This window comes from Oncorhynchus kisutch, linkage group LG14, assembly GCF_002021735.2.
Source record: "Oncorhynchus kisutch isolate 150728-3 linkage group LG14, Okis_V2, whole genome shotgun sequence".
In the NCBI taxonomy this organism is placed as follows: Eukaryota; Metazoa; Chordata; class Actinopteri; order Salmoniformes; family Salmonidae; genus Oncorhynchus; species Oncorhynchus kisutch.
The window spans coordinates 75031916-75054441 of NC_034187.2; the positions used below are offsets into that span (position 1 = coordinate 75031916).

A 22526-nucleotide genomic window follows, 5' to 3' on the forward strand; every position below is an offset into this window, starting at 1 on the left:
TCTTCGAGCTCAAACCTCAGTACCAACTCAGAGAACGTAAACAAGGATGGTGATGGTAATCCGGTAAACAACGGACAGTCCAAGACCCAGGAGGCAGAGCAAGGAGACTCCCCGTCTGCGGGTGTGGCATCAGAAACCCCTACAAGAGAAGGAGATGGCGACGTAGAGGCTATTAATGAAAGAAACACTCCATAAATGTTTGTATTTGTCAAATGTTAAAGATGTATACTCTCATAGAATCGACACACTCTGTTCATCGTGTTTCTTTATCAATTTAGAGATTAGTAAGGATTGGTGAAACGACTTGCAGGCTGAAGTTGAGAAGCACTTATTTATTGTACTGTATACAAGCTAGTGAAACACTGTCTCTAGCAACAAAAGGCATACGTCTATGTTCACATGAAAAGGAACGGATACTACCTATTTACACTATAGTATTATTATGAAAACTCAATTTGATCTTTGAATGTAGAAAAGGCATACTGTAAAACTAATTCAATAATACAAATTATTGGTTGGGAACTATTAGATATTTTACTACTGAAATAACATTCCTGAACAGAGAACTACCTAATGCGACAGTTAAATCCAAGCAACATCCGAATTTAGCCTACCTCCAATTTGAATTGACTTAGACAAAGGGACCTTTTTCGCGTTCTATTTGTTTCTATTTCAAATGGAAATAAATGCAAATGTTGCGTAAAAGTGCCTTTGTTGAATCAACTAGCGAATACGGCTTTAACGTTTTACTGTCCCTTATTCTCGTTATATTGCACTGCTGTAGCTGTTACGGTTTGGCGTATTCCTATAGCTTATATTTGTGAGAACTTGTCTTTTGGGGCCATGTAGAGATTGTAATACATATTCGCATGATTCCAATACCCTACCTCAGAGACTACAGACCTATTCGGCTACTAATGTATCACTGAATTTCAATACTGTATAACTTATTGTATATGTGTGAAATTGAAGTCTTTGTAAATTCTGTGACGTCGTGTTGTTAGTGTATTTTTGCATCCTCGTATACGTCAATCACATTTTTGGTGGACGTGAGTGTGTCTGCTTGCATGTGTTTGTAGGCTATTTGTAAATTAGGGAAATAGTGTGTTTGTTTTCAAATCAAATGAATACAAGAGAACTGCTCCAATGTTCAGAAATAACCTATATGCTCCCTCCACATCTCTGCTTTGACTCGGAGGTATTCGTATTTTGACATTATGCAAGACACAATATGAATCCAATAAAAACAAAAGCCTTCAGTTTTGAAAATAGCTTCGTACCGAATTTCCTGTAAAACAACCATACATTTATACGAACTTTAGACAAAATGTTAAGAAAGCACATATAGTCAACATGCCAAAATAGACGGTATTAGCTTAAATTATGCATGGATGAAAATACTTGTCTTCATTTTTCACGTTCATTTAGTTCTACATTTCTTTTTATATGACAATAAATATGGACAACACTAAGCCTACAAATTATACTATTACATAACATACTATCTGGCTCATTCAGCAGGAAAAGTGAAAAGAGCTGATGAAACCCATGACACGTGTTTAAAGGAGTAGTCCATTATTTTACAACTTAATTTGAGATGGTTCCTAACCCTGAAAGTAGAAACTGCAATCCATGGTTCAGTTTCCTTTAAACAGCTTGCTACACACATCACAAGTTAACAATCATTGGAACTGATGGGGGCATGTGAGCATGTTTTTTTTTTAAATAGCCAAAGCACCTTTAAGTAACATCAAACTAAATATGTATGTGATTAGAATTGATTTCATGTGATTTTTACCTTCTTTTTTTAAACATGCTCACATGCTCCTTTAACTGCCATAGACTTTTAGCTTGTGGTGGCTAAGGTTACCTGAATTGTGTAGTGGCTGTTTAAAGAAAACTGAACCATGGATTACAGTTTCTCTTGGCCCATAGACTACTTTCAGGGTGAGGAACCATCTAACATCAAGTTGTAAAATAGTGAACTACTCCTTTAATAAAGAGGCTAAAGCAGTGTTTCCAAAACTCGGTCCTGAGGACCCCAAGATGTGCTTGTTTTGTTTGTTGCTCTAGCACTACACAGTTGATTCAAATAATCAAAGCTTGATAATGACTAGATTATTTGAACCAGCTGTGTAGCGCTGCTTGGGGTCCTCTGGACTGAGATTGGGAAACAATGGGCAAAAGTATGCTAACTATGAGGACATGAGACTGGACAGGCTGTGTATGTGTAGACTACTGAGTAGGGGAAATGAATGTTGAATGTTTAACTGTGCATTCCCCCTCTTTCTGGTAAGATGGCGTCTAGCTCTGAACTGCCCCTTCTCCTCTCTCTCCATCTCCCCACCCGCTTTCCCCCTCTCTCCTCTTGCTCTCCCTCTCTCACTAGGTCATAAATCTGTTGTTGTTTATGAAAATGTACAAAATAGCAATACAGCTTTAAGAGGCTCCTCCTTTCCCATTGGTCCACACTGGTCACATGGCATGGAGCCGTGAACATGAACTTTTTTATATATAATTTTCCAGAAGAGAACGTCACTCATTTAACAGCCTGTGTCTGCCACACAACCCTTTCTGTACTGTAAAAGCTTTTGCTCCTCAATGTCATTGTTTATGTATTTTCGTCATGGGTAATGCTGTTTCGCTTTTGAGTTGAGTTTTGTATTATGCAGTGGCAAGGAGCCGTGTCCCTTTCTTGGAACCGGACGGTTTGGTTCAATACCGTCGTTCTCGGTTTGGCACAATGGACGGATTGAGTGGGAGCGCGTTGTCGCCTGACCCCGGGGGCTCGTGGATTCGTCCAGGGACCCAACTGGCACAACAGGGGATCTTCCCCGGTCTACCTCGCGCCAACTGCACCTGTCCGTCCTCTTCTCGTAACATCCCCACGCACCATGAGACCTGAACACGGTAAGAATACTTGCTTATCATGATTATGATTTTATATGATTTGTGAATCATTCATTAAATAAAGTGAGCATAAAAATACAAACAAATACCATTACTATGCTTGTCTAGTATTAAAGTGTTGACTATCAGAAGATTGGTTTGGAGTGTTCTAGGCTTCGTTAAAATGGGTTTTCTCCGATAATTTGATAATTTGATAGGATATGGTCATAATTTGCATGATTATTTATGATCATTGTTATTGTAGTTGATGTGGTCTCTGGGCTTGACCTATATAATTATGTCATTCAATATTTGTGTAGCCCTATGCATTTTCATTATGAGAACTTCAATAACTTATTAGCATGCATGTATGGTATTTGTGTTTTCTTTATTTGTTGCAATTTGAATTGGGTGGTCTGTCGGCAGCTGGGTATTGCGACTGGAGCCAATAGGCTATTCTCTGTCGCCCTCTTGTGGGAGAAGTGTGGTCTTCGTTTGGTTATGACTTTTGTTCCCATTTCGCCATTTTCAGTCTACATGGTTGTGCCAGCACAGTTCAACCACAACACAGTGCTGTTGTCTAGCACGATTCACAATCAATGTGTATCTTGTGTTGCAGTTGTGTTAATCTATATACTGTATGCTGTATAGGACCGCGTGCAATGCCAGGGTTGTGGGTTCGATTCCCACAGGGGACCAGTAAGAAAAATTCTGCCTCGTTTTATAGACTAGAAGAAACATAGCAATCGAAAATCCGGGACACTCACATTAGTATGATATGTTTAGTTTGCTATGGTTACATAACACAGAAGTTTACTTGAAGCAATACATGAAAGGAGGATGGATAGGTGGGGTATAAGGAAAATGTTTAGCAAACGTTTGCCTTATGTTCATCACAGGCAACTACTTACTACTTTGCAAATACATAACATATTAGTTAACCTAGCTAATCTTAGCCACCTAGTTAACTTTAGCAACTTTTGCAATTCGTAACATATCATACGAATTTGAATTTGTAACACATCATACGAAATGAATGACTAATTAATACATACCATACACATAAATGTAACATATCATACTAATTTGAGTGCCCCGGATTTATGTTTACGGTGTTACGTTTACTTCCGAGTCCAGGAGGAAAAATTACGAAAATGTGTGCACTCACTACTCTAATTCGCTCTGGGTTGGAGTGTCTGCTAAATGACTGAAACTTTTATAATGTATACTATCTTATATTAGCTTAATCTAGAGTGTTCTTGTCTTCCTCTCCTGTTTTCTACCCCAACGAGGTAACATCAGCACCACATCACAGAAAGAATACCCTCATCAATGACCCCTTCATCTCGATATTGTGCATACCTATAATAATTATAAACTTTATAGCAACACAAATAAGAGTGATGTGATATTGTGCTGTTCAGTAATGGCATTGGCACTATCATGTAGGGCCTGATAGCTTGAATTGATTGTTGTGAATTACTGTATATGCTTGACATTTTTGTATTGGACGTTTACGAAATTTAAGTTAATCCTTCCTATTTTGTCCGGCTCAAAAGCCTACAGAATAGAATATAACATTTAAAGGTGTAGTCTACAAAAATGTCCCAAAGAATGATAAAACACCAAGACTTGTTGACAAATGAGTATACCAAGAAACAAATACAATCATTATGAGCCATAGACTAGAAAGGAAATACACTTTCGCTTAAAATGGTGTTCTGATTAGGACAACAGATAGTCAGTGTTCTTTACATAAGATCTCTGTATGTCACAGATAGACACCATTCATGGGACCGTAGATGATTACCTCAAAAATATGTCACAGAATAGAACATGAGACCAAAGCGTCATAATTGATATGGCAAGACTATTACCTCAAAATACTGACACAAATAAGACTCTGAGAGACCAAAACGTCACAATTGGCATCAATACCAAAGAAGGAGTACAGCACAATAGCATACTGTTGTATTGCATTTTAATAATGCGTGTGTAGTTGCTGTGTCCGTGTCAGTTCGCTTAGTTTCCTTCAATTACAAGCGAATCTGTTACGGTTCACCTACCCGTTGAATTTGTTCCATTTGACCTTAGCGTCTCCAATTGAATACCATCGTCGAGATGTGCAGTGGTAATGCAACCACTCGAGTGGACATTAGAAAATGGCCTTGCTGCGGCCCCACTGCACTATACAAAATCTAGGGTATCTGAAATGCATGCAGATTGAACAGTTTAGGCTATTGCGCGTGTAACACAGCCCACGTAGCTAATTACATTTATGAGCAAATAAAACTGAAGCGTCGTGAAATTTTACTCACTCATCGATCAAGGTTCGGATCTGAATTTCAAATAGTTGGCCTTTTACGGTCTGGGAAGCATGCGCTCCCCTCGCTTATGTGCGCCACTAGCACGCACACAGATTGCCGAATCCTGACGCTTCTACCAGATGCGGACATTAGTCTTGTTCGTTTTTTTCTAGTCTTTTACCTTTTCCCTCACTTTACTCTCCCACTTCCTGGTTTGCCCCTTGTCCCCTGGGTGGGATAATTTCTTGGGAACTTTGTTTCTATTGGCCATTGATAAATCAGATGTTAGCTCTTAGGCTCTCTCTCGCTAACAACCTATTTAAAACCTCAATCACAAACAATCCTGGCCATTATAAAGCACAGAACCTATCCTCGCTCCTTCCAACATCCGGAGCATGTTTGAACGCGTTCTCTCAAACTATCCCTGAAAGTCAAGACCCGGGCTCGGATAGAGGGCTCCTTCATACACCGCTGTACACATCTGTTCCTGAGTGCAGATTGTTCCTCGGCTCCTGCGGTGCCTGAAGGGGCCATATTACCTCTGTGAGTCTGCATCCTTCGGACAGACACGCAGACGTATCCATCACGCTGTTAGTGCCAGCGTGGGGCGTTGTGTAGCCTAAATATGGCTTATCGTCTTTTGGGGACTATAGGACCGAGAGGTCCAATGGACTATGGATAACCAGAGCCTACTCCTGTAAAACTGGTTGCAGCTGGCCGTCGCGAGCGTGCCTGAGTGTCCAGTAATCCATATGGAGTGCACTATTTTCTACTAAGTAGACGGAATGAGCAGTATCTTTTGTAAGGCTAAATGTTTTTTAAATGCTGTTGCTCTGCCTGCACCTGCAACAGTTACTTCTATTTTAGGTACAGGTGACCTCTAAGTTACACCAACTAATCAGCAACTCCACACCGATGAACATGATTTAAAACCAAATTCTGCTAAAATAATGTAGTAATGTGTTTCTTATTGCCATTGCTTGTTTTGAGCCTACAGTTGTATTACTTCTGCTGTTATACTGATAGGGCTTTCTTCGTATCATATTTCGAACCTAATTTTAGATTGTCATTGTGCGGTGCCTTACCTTTCTATTTTGAAAACTTGACAAGACTTATCTGAGTTGAAATAGAGTCCTATAGCCTACTACATTCGCGTCCTCACTCCGAGGACATTATCTATGGGTGTGGGGAAGATGCCGAGAGAGGCCAAGGGAAATTATTTCATTTCACCTAGGCATGCATATGTCCATGTAAAATACACTAAAATTCCTAAACCAAGAAATCCTGTTTATTCCCTCTATTGTCAGACATCATTTAAAAATATATATATATTCTAAATTCCCTTCTTCTCTTACTTTGATTTTCATTCATTCTTTCTTCATCGAATGCGAACTTCGTGTGTTTAGATTCCTTTCGAACTATATTCTGCTCCTCGTTTTCCTGTTCTTAAATTGACTTAAGTTATCCATATTGGCAAAAAAATATAATGACAATAAAATTGATATTATTGTTTCGCTGTAATGTCTGCTAGAGCTTAGGCTATTCATTTGGAACCGCAACAAAATTTTACGCACGTACATTGAACCAATTTAAACATCACATTTACTTAATTCTGGCAATTTTTGTTGATCAATACGTGCTTTATTCACGTTAAGTATTTATGGAATTTCAAACGAGGGGTAAATAATTGTCTAATAATACTATTGTACGGTAGCTTACTTTCTGTCATCTTAAAAAAACGAAACAGTAATTCATTTGAAGTGCCTAATTTTTGAGAGCATCTAACAATTTTAGGAATAACGGTTGATCTGCAGGTTGACCATGCTGTTCACACCATTAGCCTGAACTAAGGAGGATATTCATGCAAATGTAGATTTTTCAAGGGTTGATTACTAAAATTCAAAGATTTGTAACACGCTTTAACGAAATATTCAACTAAATGTAAGGTGCTAAACAATTGTTTTTGATATTTTAGGCTAGTTGTGTTGTTTTGTAGGCCCTTCTGTACGTGTTTTATTCCCAACTATAAGGATAATGTTTCATGTTGAATTTCTTTCTGTACTCCGTGTCAGTGGAGAGGTTGTATATTCACTATTCAGTGCGTTTCTTGTTGTATTGTTTGGGAAGGCGATGCGTTTGCCGCAATGGTCGTTAACCTCTGAACGACCCTGTTCAGAGGCCACGCCTCAAACACCGTCGCAGGCAGTGCGAGATTGTGGCCGGAGGATGGCGCGCAAGGACAATCCAAGAGGTGCAACCCGGGCCCCGCGAGCGCCCTGCCCAGGCGCACTCCCAGGCGCGCGCCCATAACATCCCACCCAGATTTCCTACTTGTGCACGAGTTTACCTCTGGAGGTCATCAAGCAGGATTTACGACTGGTCAACAAAAGCACGTGATTCTCAGCCGTAACCCATATTTGGGTGCCTACGTAAGAGAGAATCAAGTACACGTTCTACTCATTTCCCTAATTCATCATAAATTGTGCAAGGGTGCTATAGAAGAAGCAAAAGCATCAAGAGCCACAAATCAAGCACACACGTTACTATTTTCTCCAAAAATAAAAACAACAAATACCTGCGAAACAACAGTATTTGAATAGTCAATCAATGAGCTCCTATTTTGTAAACTCATTCTGCGGTCGCTATCCCAATGGCGCCGACTTCCAGTTACATAATTATGGAGACCACAGCTCAGCAAACGACCAATACAGGGACTCAACGACCATGCATTCCAGCAGGCAAGGTTATGGTTACAACGGGATGGACCTCACTGTCGGTCGCGGTAATGGGCACTTTGTGGCCAACGAGCGGGCACAGGGCTACTCCCCGAACCAGTCGGCGCCGGCAACAACGTCCTCTGTCGAGCCATCCAGTTACACCCAGCCCGCGAGCGCCACTGGGACGGCGCCCCTCTCGCCTGCACCTGATCCGCTCCGGTGCTCCTCCTCTGTCACAAGCTCGTCTCCGGTCAGCGAGTCTCAACCGCAACACCGAGCCATAAAGAACTCCATAACTATCCCCTGCGCGACCCCGAGTTCGAACGGAGGCACGCTGTTGAACCAGGAGTGTGTGTCGAAAGCCTCCCCCCTCCTCGAGGAAGATAAGCCCGCTGGAAGAGAGCAGACAACTTCCCAACATTTCACCGACGGTGCCCAGCCTCAGATCTACCCCTGGATGAGGAAACTGCACATAAATCATGGTAAAATAGCTTTACATGTTGATGAGGTAGACGTTTATGTTTATGTTTTGTACTTGTCGTGGACATGACGTCCTATAGCCATTTAAACTGTGCTTGTTGCCATTTTCGATGGTAAAAAGTATTTAACCGAATCATCCCATAAGAGAGAAATAATCTGTATTTGATAGTAGTAATGGTTAAGCGGTGTAATGGCGAGATTTACGCCACCTGTATATTTGTACCCAAAGCGTTGGAAAATAATTCAACGTGGCATGAAAACAGAACATTTTCATGTTACCAAAATGCAGGAGGTGAACATTTTGTTTAAATATAGGATTTTCTTTTGCCATAATTTTGTATTATGCTAAATGTTAATGGTATTTTTATAAGACAAACTTTTGGTAATTAATTGGCACTTCCACTACATTTTATGGTGTGGGAAAGGTGAATAGTGTTTATGTGGACTGTTATATGTGGACTGAGCTGCATCGAAGTGTGATCAAGAATAAAGTACATTTTATACCATATAATAATCATTGCATAAAGCGTTGGTAAACATTATTGATCAATAAAAAAAAAATGTCCTTGCATTGTTGCCAGGTAAACCTGCATAAAGAATTAGTAAACATTGTTGTGTGGGTTGCTATTTTGATTATGGGTTTATTGTTGCGTCCTGTGTGTTACCACCAGACAGTCTCACTGGACCAGAGGGGAAGAGGGCGAGGACAGCATACACGCGCTACCAGACCCTGGAGCTCGAGAAAGAGTTCCATTTCAACCGGTATCTGACCCGCAGACGGAGGATCGAGATAGCGCACGCGCTCTGCCTATCAGAACGCCAGATCAAAATCTGGTTCCAGAACAGAAGGATGAAGTGGAAAAAGGACAACAAACTGAAAAGCATGAGCATGGCAGCGGCAGGGGGTGTAGGGTACCACCGTCCCTGATATTTGGTTCCCCGATGAGCTCTAATAAAATAATACAAAGCTTGGGAGAACTTCCATTCATTTTTACATTGCGAAAGACTTTCCGATGGCTGTTTTGGGACAGTGAACATGCAGTTGTCCAAACTCCGGCCTTTTCAAAAATACTTTCCTCTATAGTTATATTTATTTTGACCGTGATAATTCTTGTGTGAGTAAAAAAAGAAACATTCTGTACATTGTTTGTCTTAGAGAACAAACCAATGGGAAATACATGTTTGTTAACTTGTTTCTTGTTCAAAATAGAATCAACGCGAACTTACCGCAAAAAAGTCCATTAACTATCCAATAAAAGTTGTGTAGCCTATTGCACTTGTAAAACAGTATAGAAACTCGAATAATTAATGAGTTGATAAAAAAATGGTGTTGCTTTTGTGTATAGCCTTTGTTTTATATGTAAGTATGTATTTATTTGTTCAATGTATTGTACCAAACTTAGATAACTTGTTCCTTATTGTAGACAGACGTATAAGCCTGTGCGTTGTGAACACGTGACGGGACCGCAGTTCTGACCCGTTGCGTGTAGCTGTGCCTTTGTATCCTTCTTTTACACGAGCTGCTGTAAATCTGTTCACCTGGCGCAGCTTCTTACAATGTGTGTTTCTTGTACGTTCCCCTCTATGTTGGATGTGAAGGGTTCCATCGTGGATCCCATTGCCTACGTGTATAGCTTCATCGTGCTATACGCTTTTTGTAAATGTTTTTAAAGAATGACTGGAAATTGAAAATAATATTACAGTGATGATGCTGATTATAATAAACTTTCTACTGGAACAACAGAGACTGTAAATGATTTGTTATTTCGATTCTTTATCTTACTTCTTCATGTGCCTCACGGAAAAACCAAAGTGTGTATGTTTTTGTAATGTTTTTGTTGTTGAATGTAAAGTTTTTAGGCCTGCAGTAACTGGTTTTTTTCTAGGTCAAGACTATAGGCCTTTCACTCCATTGATTGCAATTAAAACTTTAAAAGTTAAACTTTTCTAGCTAGTTTCAAGGTCGAGAAAATCAACAGGTAGCTAAATCTATATCTGCACACTTTACTCACCTTTGTGCGTATGGATAAAGCGGGTCCTTCTTGCCAGTGACCGGCTCGAGGGGCTCTGCGTCCCATCTGCTCGAGTTTACTACTATCAGAGAATCAGTTCACTTTTCGAAACGTAAACTTTATTAGGCCGGTTCCGGCTCCCTGACATTTGGGTGCCAAATGAATGGGGGTTTTGTCTATGAATTAGATCGTAAAAATCATCCGGAGCGCGGCCAAATAGGCTCACTGGCCATAAACTGTCACGTGGTGGCCATTAAAGTAAGTTTTATGGTTTTGGGGAGTTGACAGTATATTGCACATAACATATAATCGCACTGACGCGAGGCTTCGTCTGACTCTCTCCTTGCAGGCTGTAAGTGTTCCTTGACCGTTACACCCACTCCTTGCTCACCAGAACGCCTCGCGATGGACCCTGCATGCCGGACGCACACGAGAAGACAGCTTCGGTCTCGAGGTAAGTTTCTGCCTCTATTGCCCTTGAGTAGCCTGTAGCCTTCCATTCCCTTGGCTCTGAACAGCCACCCTGTTTGAAACAGAATTATGATTGTATTCGGACGCGCTATCTGTCCATATTAGCCCATTACGCTAATTTGTCAGTGGTGCTGAGCTGAATCCTGGTTTCTCTCGGCAGATGTTGGCCAGGGTTGGTTCAGGCTCATGGATATTTAATTGCTTCCTTCCTAGTGTAACTAGTTTCCCTCCATCTGTGGTGTAACTCATAATACGTTTTTGCATGTGGGATAATTATGCTTCTGTCCATCCCTTTTCCTTTTTAATTCGTGTTTTTTCACTTCCTGTATTACACACGGGGCTTCTTTGGACTCTTCATAGCCATTAATGTGCTGGACAAGCCATAAAGCTATTTGAGCTGTTTTATGGTGTTTCCAATGTCATTGCTAAACTGTAATATGTTTGTGTACGGTACTCAACTATCATACAACCACTTTTGGGGTAAATGTAGCTTTTCAATCTGTGTAATTGTCAAGTTAGGCACAGGATCTACACTTTGTTTGAAGCTCTAGGTGTGTCTTTGGTCAGGTTTCCTCATGTGTTCCAAACTTGTTGAAATGGTTTAAGACAGCCAAACGCCCTGTAGAGTAAACACAATAGAGGATAAAACACAGCAGGGCCACACTTGGAAAGGAATTCCGTTTTGCGTCAGCCATGTCATTTTGTGTTTTTGGGTTGTAAAGTTCAGTTGGAGAGTGTCACTCTTGCTTCATGGTGACCTCATGGCCCAGCTTGGGCGCGTGCCTCCGGGCCGACATGAACACTCAGATACCAATAAAGCTTTGACTTCGATGTGAAAATGTGTCACAAGTGTTGGTCTGACTTTGTGACGCATTTGCCCAATCACAATAGTTTCCTTTAGATTGAGTATGTTTTCGTTTTCTAGAAAAATGTTTCTGCATCATCATTTCTTATTAAGTAGGTTATAGCCTAATTGATTTTTTGTTTTGCTTATAGTGTAGATTTTGTTTAGGCCTACTTGTTTAGGCCTACTTACTTGTTTGCTGATGAGTGACCAGTATGGGCTTGGTCTATTTGTTGTGTATAAGAGTGCTTTGGTGTGTTCGAAATTTCCATTGTTGTGTGTTGCTCTTATGTATTTGCACAGATTGCAATTACGCCCAATTAGAACGAAACTGGTGCTTACAGGCACATCATAACTTTCCCCGTCAGAGGTGTGAATTCAATTTTCATCTATTTCACATCAGAAAACGAATTGCAATGAAAAGTGTTTATATAGAAACTAAACCCTCAAAGTATAATATGTCAGTACGTAGATGGAATTGAAACTCTGAATCATCTGATGATTTGAGGTGGGTTGATCCCCGCTCCCCCTTCCCCTAACAGTCGACATAGAAGATTCCGTCGTGTAAACAAATAGCCAATGCAATGAAATTGGACTTCATTTCCATCACAGTTGTATGGTGTAGAACATGAAAGAGAAACCGTTATTCTATGCCAATATCATTGTGAAGTCTGGGGCGAAAATTACACCGTTGTTACACATAAAATAATCTTAAATCGGGGTCCTAGGCAGACAATGCCAGGCAGAAAAATATTAACCATCCCCCGTGCGCGGTTCACCGCGAGGTCAGCCATAGCAGCAAGATAAATCTGCATCCTCCAGCCACCAGCAGAGCTCGCTTTAGGCCAAGTTCAGTGTCACCTGCAGCCAGCTGCTGAGAGGGGGGGGAAACACACACAAATACAATAGTATGATAGGACGCACATAATACTTGACCGGTTTGCTTGCCTTATTACACATTGCAGTGAAGTAATATAATTAGCATATTGCGTTAGTTTATTTGGAGAGCCTTTCGGGCATTTTAGCAAAAACACTAGGCCTATGTGAGGCAAGGAGATAAAAAGACTCACACAAAAGAATGAAGGACATTCATCCCTGAGCGGTTTGCTTGTATTAGTGATGTTGTACATTAGTGATGTTGTACAGGGTGCATTGTAACCAACACCCACAGTGAGACAATACAGAGATACAACTACAGGTATTATATTATAGACCTGCCTGTTATATCACTAATTATGATTGTCGTTAGACTAATTACAGTAATGATAACAGAAATGGATATACTGCAAATCAAGTTTTCTTCCCAAGCAGCCAGACACCTCGCCTGGGCAGCACAGCCTCGCAGGGGTGGGACTGATGATCTCGATATAGCGGGGGAAGAGGAGGAACATTTGGGGTCAAAAGTTTACCCGCTGAACAAGTCTCCCGTCATCTGTTCAGCAGGGGCCTGATGCCAGCGTTATAATAGCGATCTTGACTCTCCACACAAAAGATAGAATAGCTTTGAATTACATATGTTTGACGGTGCACTCCAGGTGAACCCTGAAAGCAGGGCGACCCCGAGTTTGGGACCGAGGGGAGTGGACCCCCGTCCGTCCCCAGACCCAAGATTGAGTGGCGGCATTTTATTAGGGCGGTTGATTGGTGAATATCCTTTGAATAAATTGCATTGGATATGAGGGAAACATTTGCATTTTGAGGATTGATACTCTTACCCCGGTCACAGGATGATGGGTAGACTATGCCCACAGCCCCCCAAATGGAGCCCCCGACCCCTTTAAAATATGTAGTCTTTCTCTCCTTCTGCTGAGGAAAAAGTCCTGTTTGTAGCCTTTACAAAAAATTATCCAGAAGGTGATTTTGGTTACAAAGAAATAATATGTTTATTTTATAATGAGAACAGTCAATTGTTATTAGTAATAACAAAATATCATTCGTACTTAATTGGGTTTTGAAAATGCATTAGGATATAGGATGTAGCCTCTAATGGCGGATGGATCTGCATAACAGGATCGAATCGCCGTTTTCCTTTCCCGTAAAGTTGTGAAAATGTGAGATCAAGCCTTCCTTATCTTATTCTACATTAAAGTGTGTAAACCAACGTGTTTCATGGAGATCATTTAAAAAATATATGCACCTCTATTGTAATAGATACAATTTGGTTTAAACACACTGCTAAATGTAACATAGGCCTTTTCTCTTTAAAGCTCACATAAAAACGGTGCACTCGAAATTGTGAGATCCACCGTAGCCGTGTTAGCAACAATTTATTCTCGAACTTGTCATTCATATTTCGTTTAGGCCACAAACAAGTGGCCTATTATACAATAGCCTAACTATTGGTAATTCAGTGTCTTCGTTTATTGCAAAAGAGTCAAGAGCCAAATGACTAATATGATAATTGAAGGTGTCTTTATCATAAAGAAATAAAGAAATAGCCATTAGCCACTCAATGTTTGTGGCTCCCACAAGTGATCTTTATGTTATAGGAGATAACGCATTGGGTTATGGCACCGTTCTAACAACTGTCTATGGAAGAAGATATAGTATATGCTTTGTCGTATAAGCTTAGAAGAAACGGGTTGGGCAAAATAGTACGCTATGAAAACACAGACCTATTAAGGCCATGTTGTTCAACACTTGTGTATCTACAATCTACATAAAACAGTCACTTGATGCAGTTACATTTGCTTTGATTTATGTCCCATTTTTAAGAAGACAACTTCAACTAAATGTTGAATGCAATCATACTATTTCACCCACCCATCTTCCTCTGAACGTGTGTTAAATGTGCGAGGTGCTCTGTGGGTGGCATTCATGTTTAGGCCAAAATATACATCTATAGCTTCCTTCTTACACACCACTCCCAATATATTCTTGATTTCAATATGTTGCATTATCAAAACATTACCTTAACCGACTCGTGAATAATGAGGGAACATTGTCCTCTGCAGCCTGGTCCTCCTAACAGACAAGGGATCTAGCAACCATATGTGATCAGTCACTATCGTCAGAGCACTTTCTTATCATCTGAATTTACAGTACAGTGTCAGTATGATATATGTTCGTTATATATGGGAAGGACCGAAAGAGTGGCAATCTACTTCTTTCACTCACAGTACCTTTCTAAGTCAATAAATAATAGGAATAATTATTTCTTATTCACAACTAGACTTTTTTTGCTCTTTTGCTAATTAACATGGATGTTTTTGAGGATTTTGATTTGGAATAATTGTTACAGAAACATTTCAATAGCCAAAATCACGTTGTAACCTAAGATTGATACCATGCAGGCCCACATTTCTTATTCGCTTCTAATTTAAAAAAATCGTAAACATCCATTCGTGAACGTCAGTATTTCCACCCTAAAAGGTAAAACACTGAATGTGGTTGTTTGAATAGCATATTTCAGTCGTTTCAATTGTTTATCAGATCATAACGTTTGCCACTCACACACAGTTGTGTTTATATTTCGCCTGTTTCAAAACTCCAAAAATAAAACAGCATCTCGAAAGAACTAGTTTCTCAACTGAAGGGAATGAAGGGAATTGAACATCATAAATCAGGATTTTTACAGTTCATGAGTTTTTATCATGCAAAAAGACTTGTTTATAACGCATTCCAAATTGAACGTTTCCAAACCTGTGTATAACACACACACACACTATAGTATAGCAACAAGTAAATTGTAAAAGTCTGTAAAGGATTACGGACCCTTTAAACTGTCGCTCATTCAAGGGTACTACGGCTAGCGAGTGGATAACAGCCAATCCTGACCATATTTATATAACACTTATATAGCACACTAGAGTGGACATTTAGATATCAAGTCAAGCATTCTTACCGTGGACATTATGCTGATAGATAGACCCTCAGGTGGTCTTGGTTACATGCGTTCTGGAGGCCAGATCCTCAACAACAAAAAAGATTCCCCTTGTCATTCACGATGAGTTACAGGTGTAAAATACACTCAATTGTAATATAACACCTAACAACTTTGGCTATTTCGATGCTTAAAAGGCCATATAGGCCTATATCTGACTAAAATGAAAATCCCATAGCGATGGCTTACACATACAAAGCTCCGAGGAGGACCTTGTTTGAACAGGAAAAACATGAGCCTAGGTGAGAAACATTAACAGAAGCCTAACAGTGTGAAACAAATTCAACACATATACATATTTATACCATTCTAAAGAAAACATTGACCAGGAGACACCGAAACTTCACTTTAGTTGGCTAACATTACCTACAGGAGTGGCACAGTCGACGCAAGGCTTTTTCAGATGGACCTACGCTTTATCGTGGGTTTTGTACTGGTTTAAAAAAATATATTTTGGGGGCGCTGTTAGGTGCTGACCGGTGCTAAGTGCTCCGTAATCTACCCAGAGTCGAGTAGACCCTGGAAAACCGAAGTCCAAGTCCGGGGTGAGCTTCAGGTCACTGCGTCTAACAAATATGAAAATGTCGCCTCGTTGGGGAAGGGCACGCCTTGTTGTTTAACAAAGACTGTCAATGGGAAAGATTAATCAGAAACAACATAGAAACGGTGTCACTTTGGGGTCAGAGAGAAGTTATCGCTGTTTAGGGGGCGAACAGAAAGGGGGAGAGAAAAAAATAAAAAATAAAGCCTTCAATATTTCCGAAGTTTTGCATCCCCTTGCCACCGCACACCGGGCCTTCTTCACGTAGACGGTCGCAGACACCTTCCGTAGTGTTGCTCGTGCGGTTGAGCTGGCTTCCTCAAGATTTTCACCTCTGATTTGTAATAGTTAGCTGGAGGGCGAACAGGTCTTGGAGATGGCAATTGACGAGATACTGATGGCACAGAAGAGATACGGTCAGGGATGCTTCTATTATAAACTGTATATAATTGCACTTTTGTCATAGTGACATTTTGTCATAGTGAAATGAATCGAGAAGTGTGTTTGGTTAATTTTAGCCTACATGGTCATGATATTTTCAGATGATGTCTTAAATATAGTTATTTTAGTTGTAGTTGTTTTTTTCAGTTGTTGTAGTGGTTTAACGTATTAATAGTAGGCATACACTAAATGTATTATTATTATTGTTATTATTATTATTATTATGCCCTTAGTTTTGTTGCTGTTGTAACCATTATCTGGTGTCCAGCTCAATAGTTTAAAACCCCACCAACGCTGATGGGTGTTTTATGTTGAATCTTGGAGGAAAGTGAACAGCGTAATGTATGTATAGTAAAGATACTATATCATACCACAGGTTAGTTACAGTCAATCACAGTCATTTGCTTCACAAAATGACTCGTATTAGACCTATCTTCGTGGTTACTCAAATGTGCTTTAGTAGTAGAATATGAGTCTGTGGATGTGCATGTTGAACCCTCACCTTTGTTTTGAGTTGCTACAAATTTCAACACAAATGTTAATTTCTCATCAACTAACACTACTCATGTATAGATTAAGTTACTCTAGATAAGAGCATCTTCTAAATTACTCAAATGAAATGAAATGAAAATGAGAACCTTTGGCCATGTCAAAATCACTTGTCTTATTTGGGCCTGCTATTCAGTTGCCATCTTGTATCATCATATGAGAAGCCAAATGTAAACTATTTGATGTTATCCTTCACAAACATTTCTTAAATTAAAATGCTGAGTTTTCCTTAGTTTTAATGACTGAATATGATCATGAGAGGTGCTTAACGGCGCACGTGCAATGTTTTCAACCTTGCTTTGTTTTATTGTCGTTCAAATCAAGTGAGATACAGATTTACAGATTTACATTTTATTCACGGAATTACCAACTCAGAATTGACTAGAAAGGAAAGCATTTTGGACAGCAATGGACTGGAAATGAGCTCCAATGTCATATTTGACAGAAAAGAGAGCACTTACAGTTTGCTTATTTCCAAAGAGCCCATCCTTTTCCTGTGCAACAGTAAGATATACCCAACATCATCATCATCTCCTCAAGGCCGTGGTTTAATGTGGTTTACTGCTAAATAAAGGGTTTATTTATTCTAGTTTAGTTTAGGCTATGTGATAAACAAGTGAGTTGATCGTTTTTTTCTTGATATATTTTGATTTAATAAGGAAAACACAACGTAGGCTAGTCGGAGCAATTTTCGTTGTGCCAATGCCAGGCTTTCCATTGGTTCCTGTTTACATGATGCCCACAGGAGACGTGGTGATTGGTGGCGGTTTACACGTGACCAGACAACTTTGTACATTTGACAGAGAGTAGGAGGGTTTGGTGGAGATCAGAAAAACGACAGCACGATAAAAATTAGTATTGTTGCACTTCACAAATTAATGATCATGAGTTCGTATTTGATAAACTCGAACTATATCGAACCTTCCTTTCCTCCATGCGACGAATATCAACAGAACGGATACATCCCCGCCCCTACTGAGTACTACGAACGGCCAAAAGATTCGGGCTTTCCCCATCATGACGAGGCGTCGTATCCGAGGTCAAACTACACAGAACCGAGCTACGACTACGGTAATGTCCCCAGTAATGGACTCGACGATTTTACCGACAGGCATCAGGCACAACCTCAGCCCATTGCCCAGAACCATGGCCCTCGCCTCAACCCAGTCCCAGACAGCGGTGTGGTGGAGGACGTCAGCAAAGACTGCAGCCTCGCTACTGAGTCGTATCCCGGTGGTCAGAAGGGCAAGGAACCGCCGGTGGTCTACCCCTGGATGAAGAAGGTCCATGTTGGTGAGTTATCGCCACGTTTAAATACCGGAACCACTGAGCAAGCCACCACTGGAACGTATGCACGCCCATTGAGGCAGCACTAGTAGCACCCCTTACAATGGCAATTTACGACCATCGAGCAGCGGGGTCGGTAATTAAGAACCCCTCGTAAATTTTATTGCCTGCCGGGGCCATGAGGTCTTTGTTGCTTTTTAAACCAAACTACCTACATGGCTGGACCCCAGCCAAAATGTAATATCCAGCCCCGCTGATTTTGTTAATCATTTTCCAAGGCTTGATTTGTCCCTGGATGCGAGCGCTTGTACACATGGCGTCTCCAAATTAAGGTACTTCTACGCAGCAGAAATCAAGGGGAAACCCCCAGAAAACATCGTAGGCTTTATTTCCCCAGTAGACTACCAACAAACCTTTATGAAGAATAACATGTGTAATGTGCCTAGTGGAGATAACACCTGCTTGATTGTATGTGTGTGTGCTTGATTTCTCCAGTCAATGCTAGTTACAGTGGAGGAGTGCCCAAGAGGTCCCGCACTGCCTATACCCGCCAGCAGGCTCTCGAGCTGGAGAAAGAATTCCACTTCAACCGCTACCTGACCCGACGCAGGCGCGTGGAGATCGCGCACACGATGTGCCTTTCCGAACGTCAGGTGAAGATATGGTTCCAGAACAGAAGGATGAAGTGGAAGAAAGATCATAAGCTTCCGAACACCAAGATCCGCTCTGCGAGCTCATCCTCGGGAGCCCAGCAGCAGCAGCAAATCAAAACTGGCACGCACCAGCAGCTCGTTCCCACGCCTTGCGCCGCGACCCTATAGTGATGGAACCCTCGCGCCAAACCAACAGACTGAGAATGGCAAACAGAACACAGAAACGGAATTTTGTGGACCGATTCTCGAGTATGTCCCCTATGGTATTACCCCCTTCTTGGCTTTTGGGCCTGTCACCTCCTTTCAATACCCTTTCCCCTCTCAACCTCAACCTCAACCTCCTCTCTCCGTTTTTTCGCTCTCTCCTAATTTTTTAGCTCGAAATCCGCCACTTGCTGCCCATGATGGCAACTGAAATGTATTTGTTTATTAAGACAGAAGGATAACTCACACTCGAATGTATCACAGGACTTTGGATTATATGTATCATTGCATAGAATTAAAATAAAAGAGAATGAGACGAGAGATAAAAGTGAGGCCTCATTTTTACTTTTGTTCTATGCAATAATTTTGTTTATTCTCATGGAAATATATACTTGAAAGGAAAACGATGTTTTAGGAAAGCTCGGGGTGCCCGTCTGAGACCTCTCAGCAGGTTAAGAATGAGACAGTGTCAGAGTTAGGGTTTAGCTCGTGATGTGTGAGTGAGTTGGTTTACTGTTGAATGTATTATTAAGTCGTGTAATGTCCAGGTGACTTTCACCCCTAATGAGTATAGACAAATCATAGCAAAGGCACAATACTGAATCCATTTTGTAGGCTAAAAAAAGGCAACCTCGTTTGTTTGTTTGTTCGTGTAGCCGTGTAGACTAGTTTGTCCATATTTTGTGGTGTGCTCTAAACTGTGAATATTTGTATATGTTGTCTGATTAATGGACGTTGTAATAATGTATTGTAATTTAGGCCCATGCAAGAAACTGTTCCCGTGAAATAAATATGTACTTAAATTATATGGCTGGTTTGGATATGATATTGTAGGATATTTCTGAGTAATATGCATTGAAATAGATTAAATGAATGAATGCTATGGTAACAATACCATAGCCTATATGTCAAAGGCGGCACAAAGGGCGTGGATATATCATTTAACAAGGCTTGCAAACCCAATGCGCATCATGCTTGTTTTTCTAAAATGTATGACGTAACAATACTTTCCATTATGTCTTTAATGACATAACACTATTCCCAAACAGGGAGTAAACCTTTGAATTAGCTATCCAGTGCTTCGAATGTGCGCGTGCCTCATGGATGATATGCACATAAGAAATTCACTTCATTATGGATATCTATGCACGAAGAAAAATTATCTTTAAACATTCAAAAATATTATCTTAGAAAGTTTGTTTCTTACCTTATTTTGACAGAATAACTTTCAACTCGTTCGGTATGTTGTTATCAGGCTTGGTCCAAAAAAGCAACTGGACGGAGAGCTGGGCCTTGAATGTTGCTTTGTTTTTCCACTTTCTATGTTTTTCTGGACCAAACAAGTCAAACAAGTGATATTCTTATAGGCAACTCCCAAAACGTCTGTAAATACATACAAAAGGCCACTAGGTGCATTCATACAGACCCAAGGTAATCAGTAAATATAGGTTCGCAGCCGAAGATGCAACATCATCCAGAAACAGCCTCGTGGGTAAAGTGGGCACCCAGATACATCTTTCTCCGTGGACTTTCCAGAGTGCTAAATATCTGCTATTAAACTAAGCAGTTTAATTTACGAGCCATGTATATCTGCTACATACACAGTTTTAAAGTATTTAATTTAATTAGACATGCCATTAACAAATTCATATGTATAATGACCGCCTACCGGGAAACAGTGGGTTAACTCCCTTGTTCAGGGGTAGAACGACAGATTTTAACGATGACAGCTCGGGTATTCGATCCAGCAACCTTTCGGGTATTGGTCCAACGCTCTAAACACTAGGCTACCTGCCTCTCCCAGTTAACACGTAATAAACGGAATACTGTGTGCATATTTGTTGATCATCTGTAAATTAGCTGTACATGACAGCCTTACAACAGTATGAGAGTGTTGCGAATAGGATACTACCATAGTAATACATTGTCCCCCAATGTATTATGTAGCTCCATATAGGCCTGTTCTATCAAAGTATTTGTCCATCCACGTATCTGGCTGCTACTGTTTTCATTTGTAATTATAAGGATGAAGTGCATCTACCCCTCAAACCTTAGTGTACCAGCGTGTGAGTGTTGGTCACTACCTGATACAGTCAAACAATCGGAGGGTTTAACTAGAGGACACTGCCGTCTCTGGCCAATCATCGACTCGGAGCACTCCGCGTGACCCCTGACCTTACGACACACACAATGTCCAGACCTCCGTGGCTTTTTCTTTTGTTTTGCGGAAACAAAATGACGTGTAGGTGTGCAACCGTGCTGCTAATTTACTCAAAATAGTCTAAGCTGCTATTCGTCACACAAACACGTATGTCAGATCATATGTGCGAAATGAAGGATTGAGATAGACCACGCTTAGACCTATTAGAGAAAACAACATATTCAATTTACTGTAGCCATAATATCACGGACCTAGTTGACCCTTCCAAATGATCTACATTATTCTAGTAAATTAAAGGTAGTCTGGTATAATTATGGAATCTCTAACAGTGATTTGCGAGTGGGATATGTGAACAAAATGAATAACCAGTTATTCAAGGCCATAATATGGTTTTCCATCAGAAGTACGTTTAATCTAGGGATTCGACTTTACAAGCATCCATGGTCCATCCTTGATACACAGAAGCCATGACTATGTGGCATTATATAATGTAGGCTTGAGTGGAATGTTATAGCATGTACAATGAGTGTTTTCTTATCAAGTGGCTTTGGGCACAGCCGGAATGGAATGCATGATAGGGCTACATCTTCAGACATCTACATCTCCATCTGAGCTTTAAGTGGATACAAGTGCAATTAAATGTAATGTATTAAGGAAACAAATTAAATTACAAAAAAGTATCTTACCAACTTAGTCTAGGCCTTTTCTGTGCCAGCACATATCGCGGAGGTGGAGTTGAGAAATTGCCATTTTGGATGATTGGCACATGTTTTACAGTCTCTCACGATTTCGAGATGGTTAAATTAGACATTTGAGCTCATTTAAAACCCGAATAGAGGTCACTCCCAATGTACTAAAATGTTAATATGCTTGCTCACGTGACTTATTCAATAATGAATGCCCTCGGGTCAGAAATAGATATGAAAATCGGCAGTAGTCTCATTTGAAGTGATCCACCGCGGAGCACGAATCAAATATTTCCTTTTGCTAAATTCTCGCCCCTTACCATCTTTTCCCTGCTGGATAGAGACCGTCATGTCTGATTGTGAGTAGACTTTTACATTTTCTTTCCTGAATAATTTGTGCTT

At 40.5% G+C, this 22526-nt stretch overlaps 3 protein-coding genes across 3 annotated transcripts in view; all 3 read left to right on the forward strand.

Annotated features, from left to right (window-relative positions):
- Positions 1-1609: 1609 nt before the first annotated feature.
- The window catches only part of hoxa3a (homeobox A3a), a 35818-nt gene continuing 14901 nt past the window's right edge, over positions 1610-22526 (forward strand). Inside the window, exons 1-2 of the mRNA XM_031788970.1 lie at positions 1610-2910; positions 10754-10858. The gene's annotated coding sequence lies outside the window, so the exon portion shown is untranslated. The remainder of the gene's footprint in view (positions 2911-10753; positions 10859-22526) is intronic.
- Positions 6852-10135, forward strand: hoxa5a (homeobox A5a). Its single transcript, XM_020499966.2, has 2 exons — positions 6852-8394; positions 9064-10135. Exons 1-2 carry the CDS (start codon positions 7803-7805, stop codon positions 9318-9320), a joined length of 849 nt encoding a protein of 282 aa, XP_020355555.1. The 5' UTR covers positions 6852-7802; the 3' UTR covers positions 9321-10135.
- hoxa4a (homeobox A4a) lies at positions 17805-20085 on the forward strand. The gene is made up of 2 exons (XM_020499965.2): positions 17805-18426; positions 18916-20085. The coding sequence occupies exons 1-2, from the start codon at positions 18012-18014 to the stop codon at positions 19239-19241; spliced, it is 741 nt and encodes a 246-aa protein (XP_020355554.1). The 5' UTR covers positions 17805-18011; the 3' UTR covers positions 19242-20085.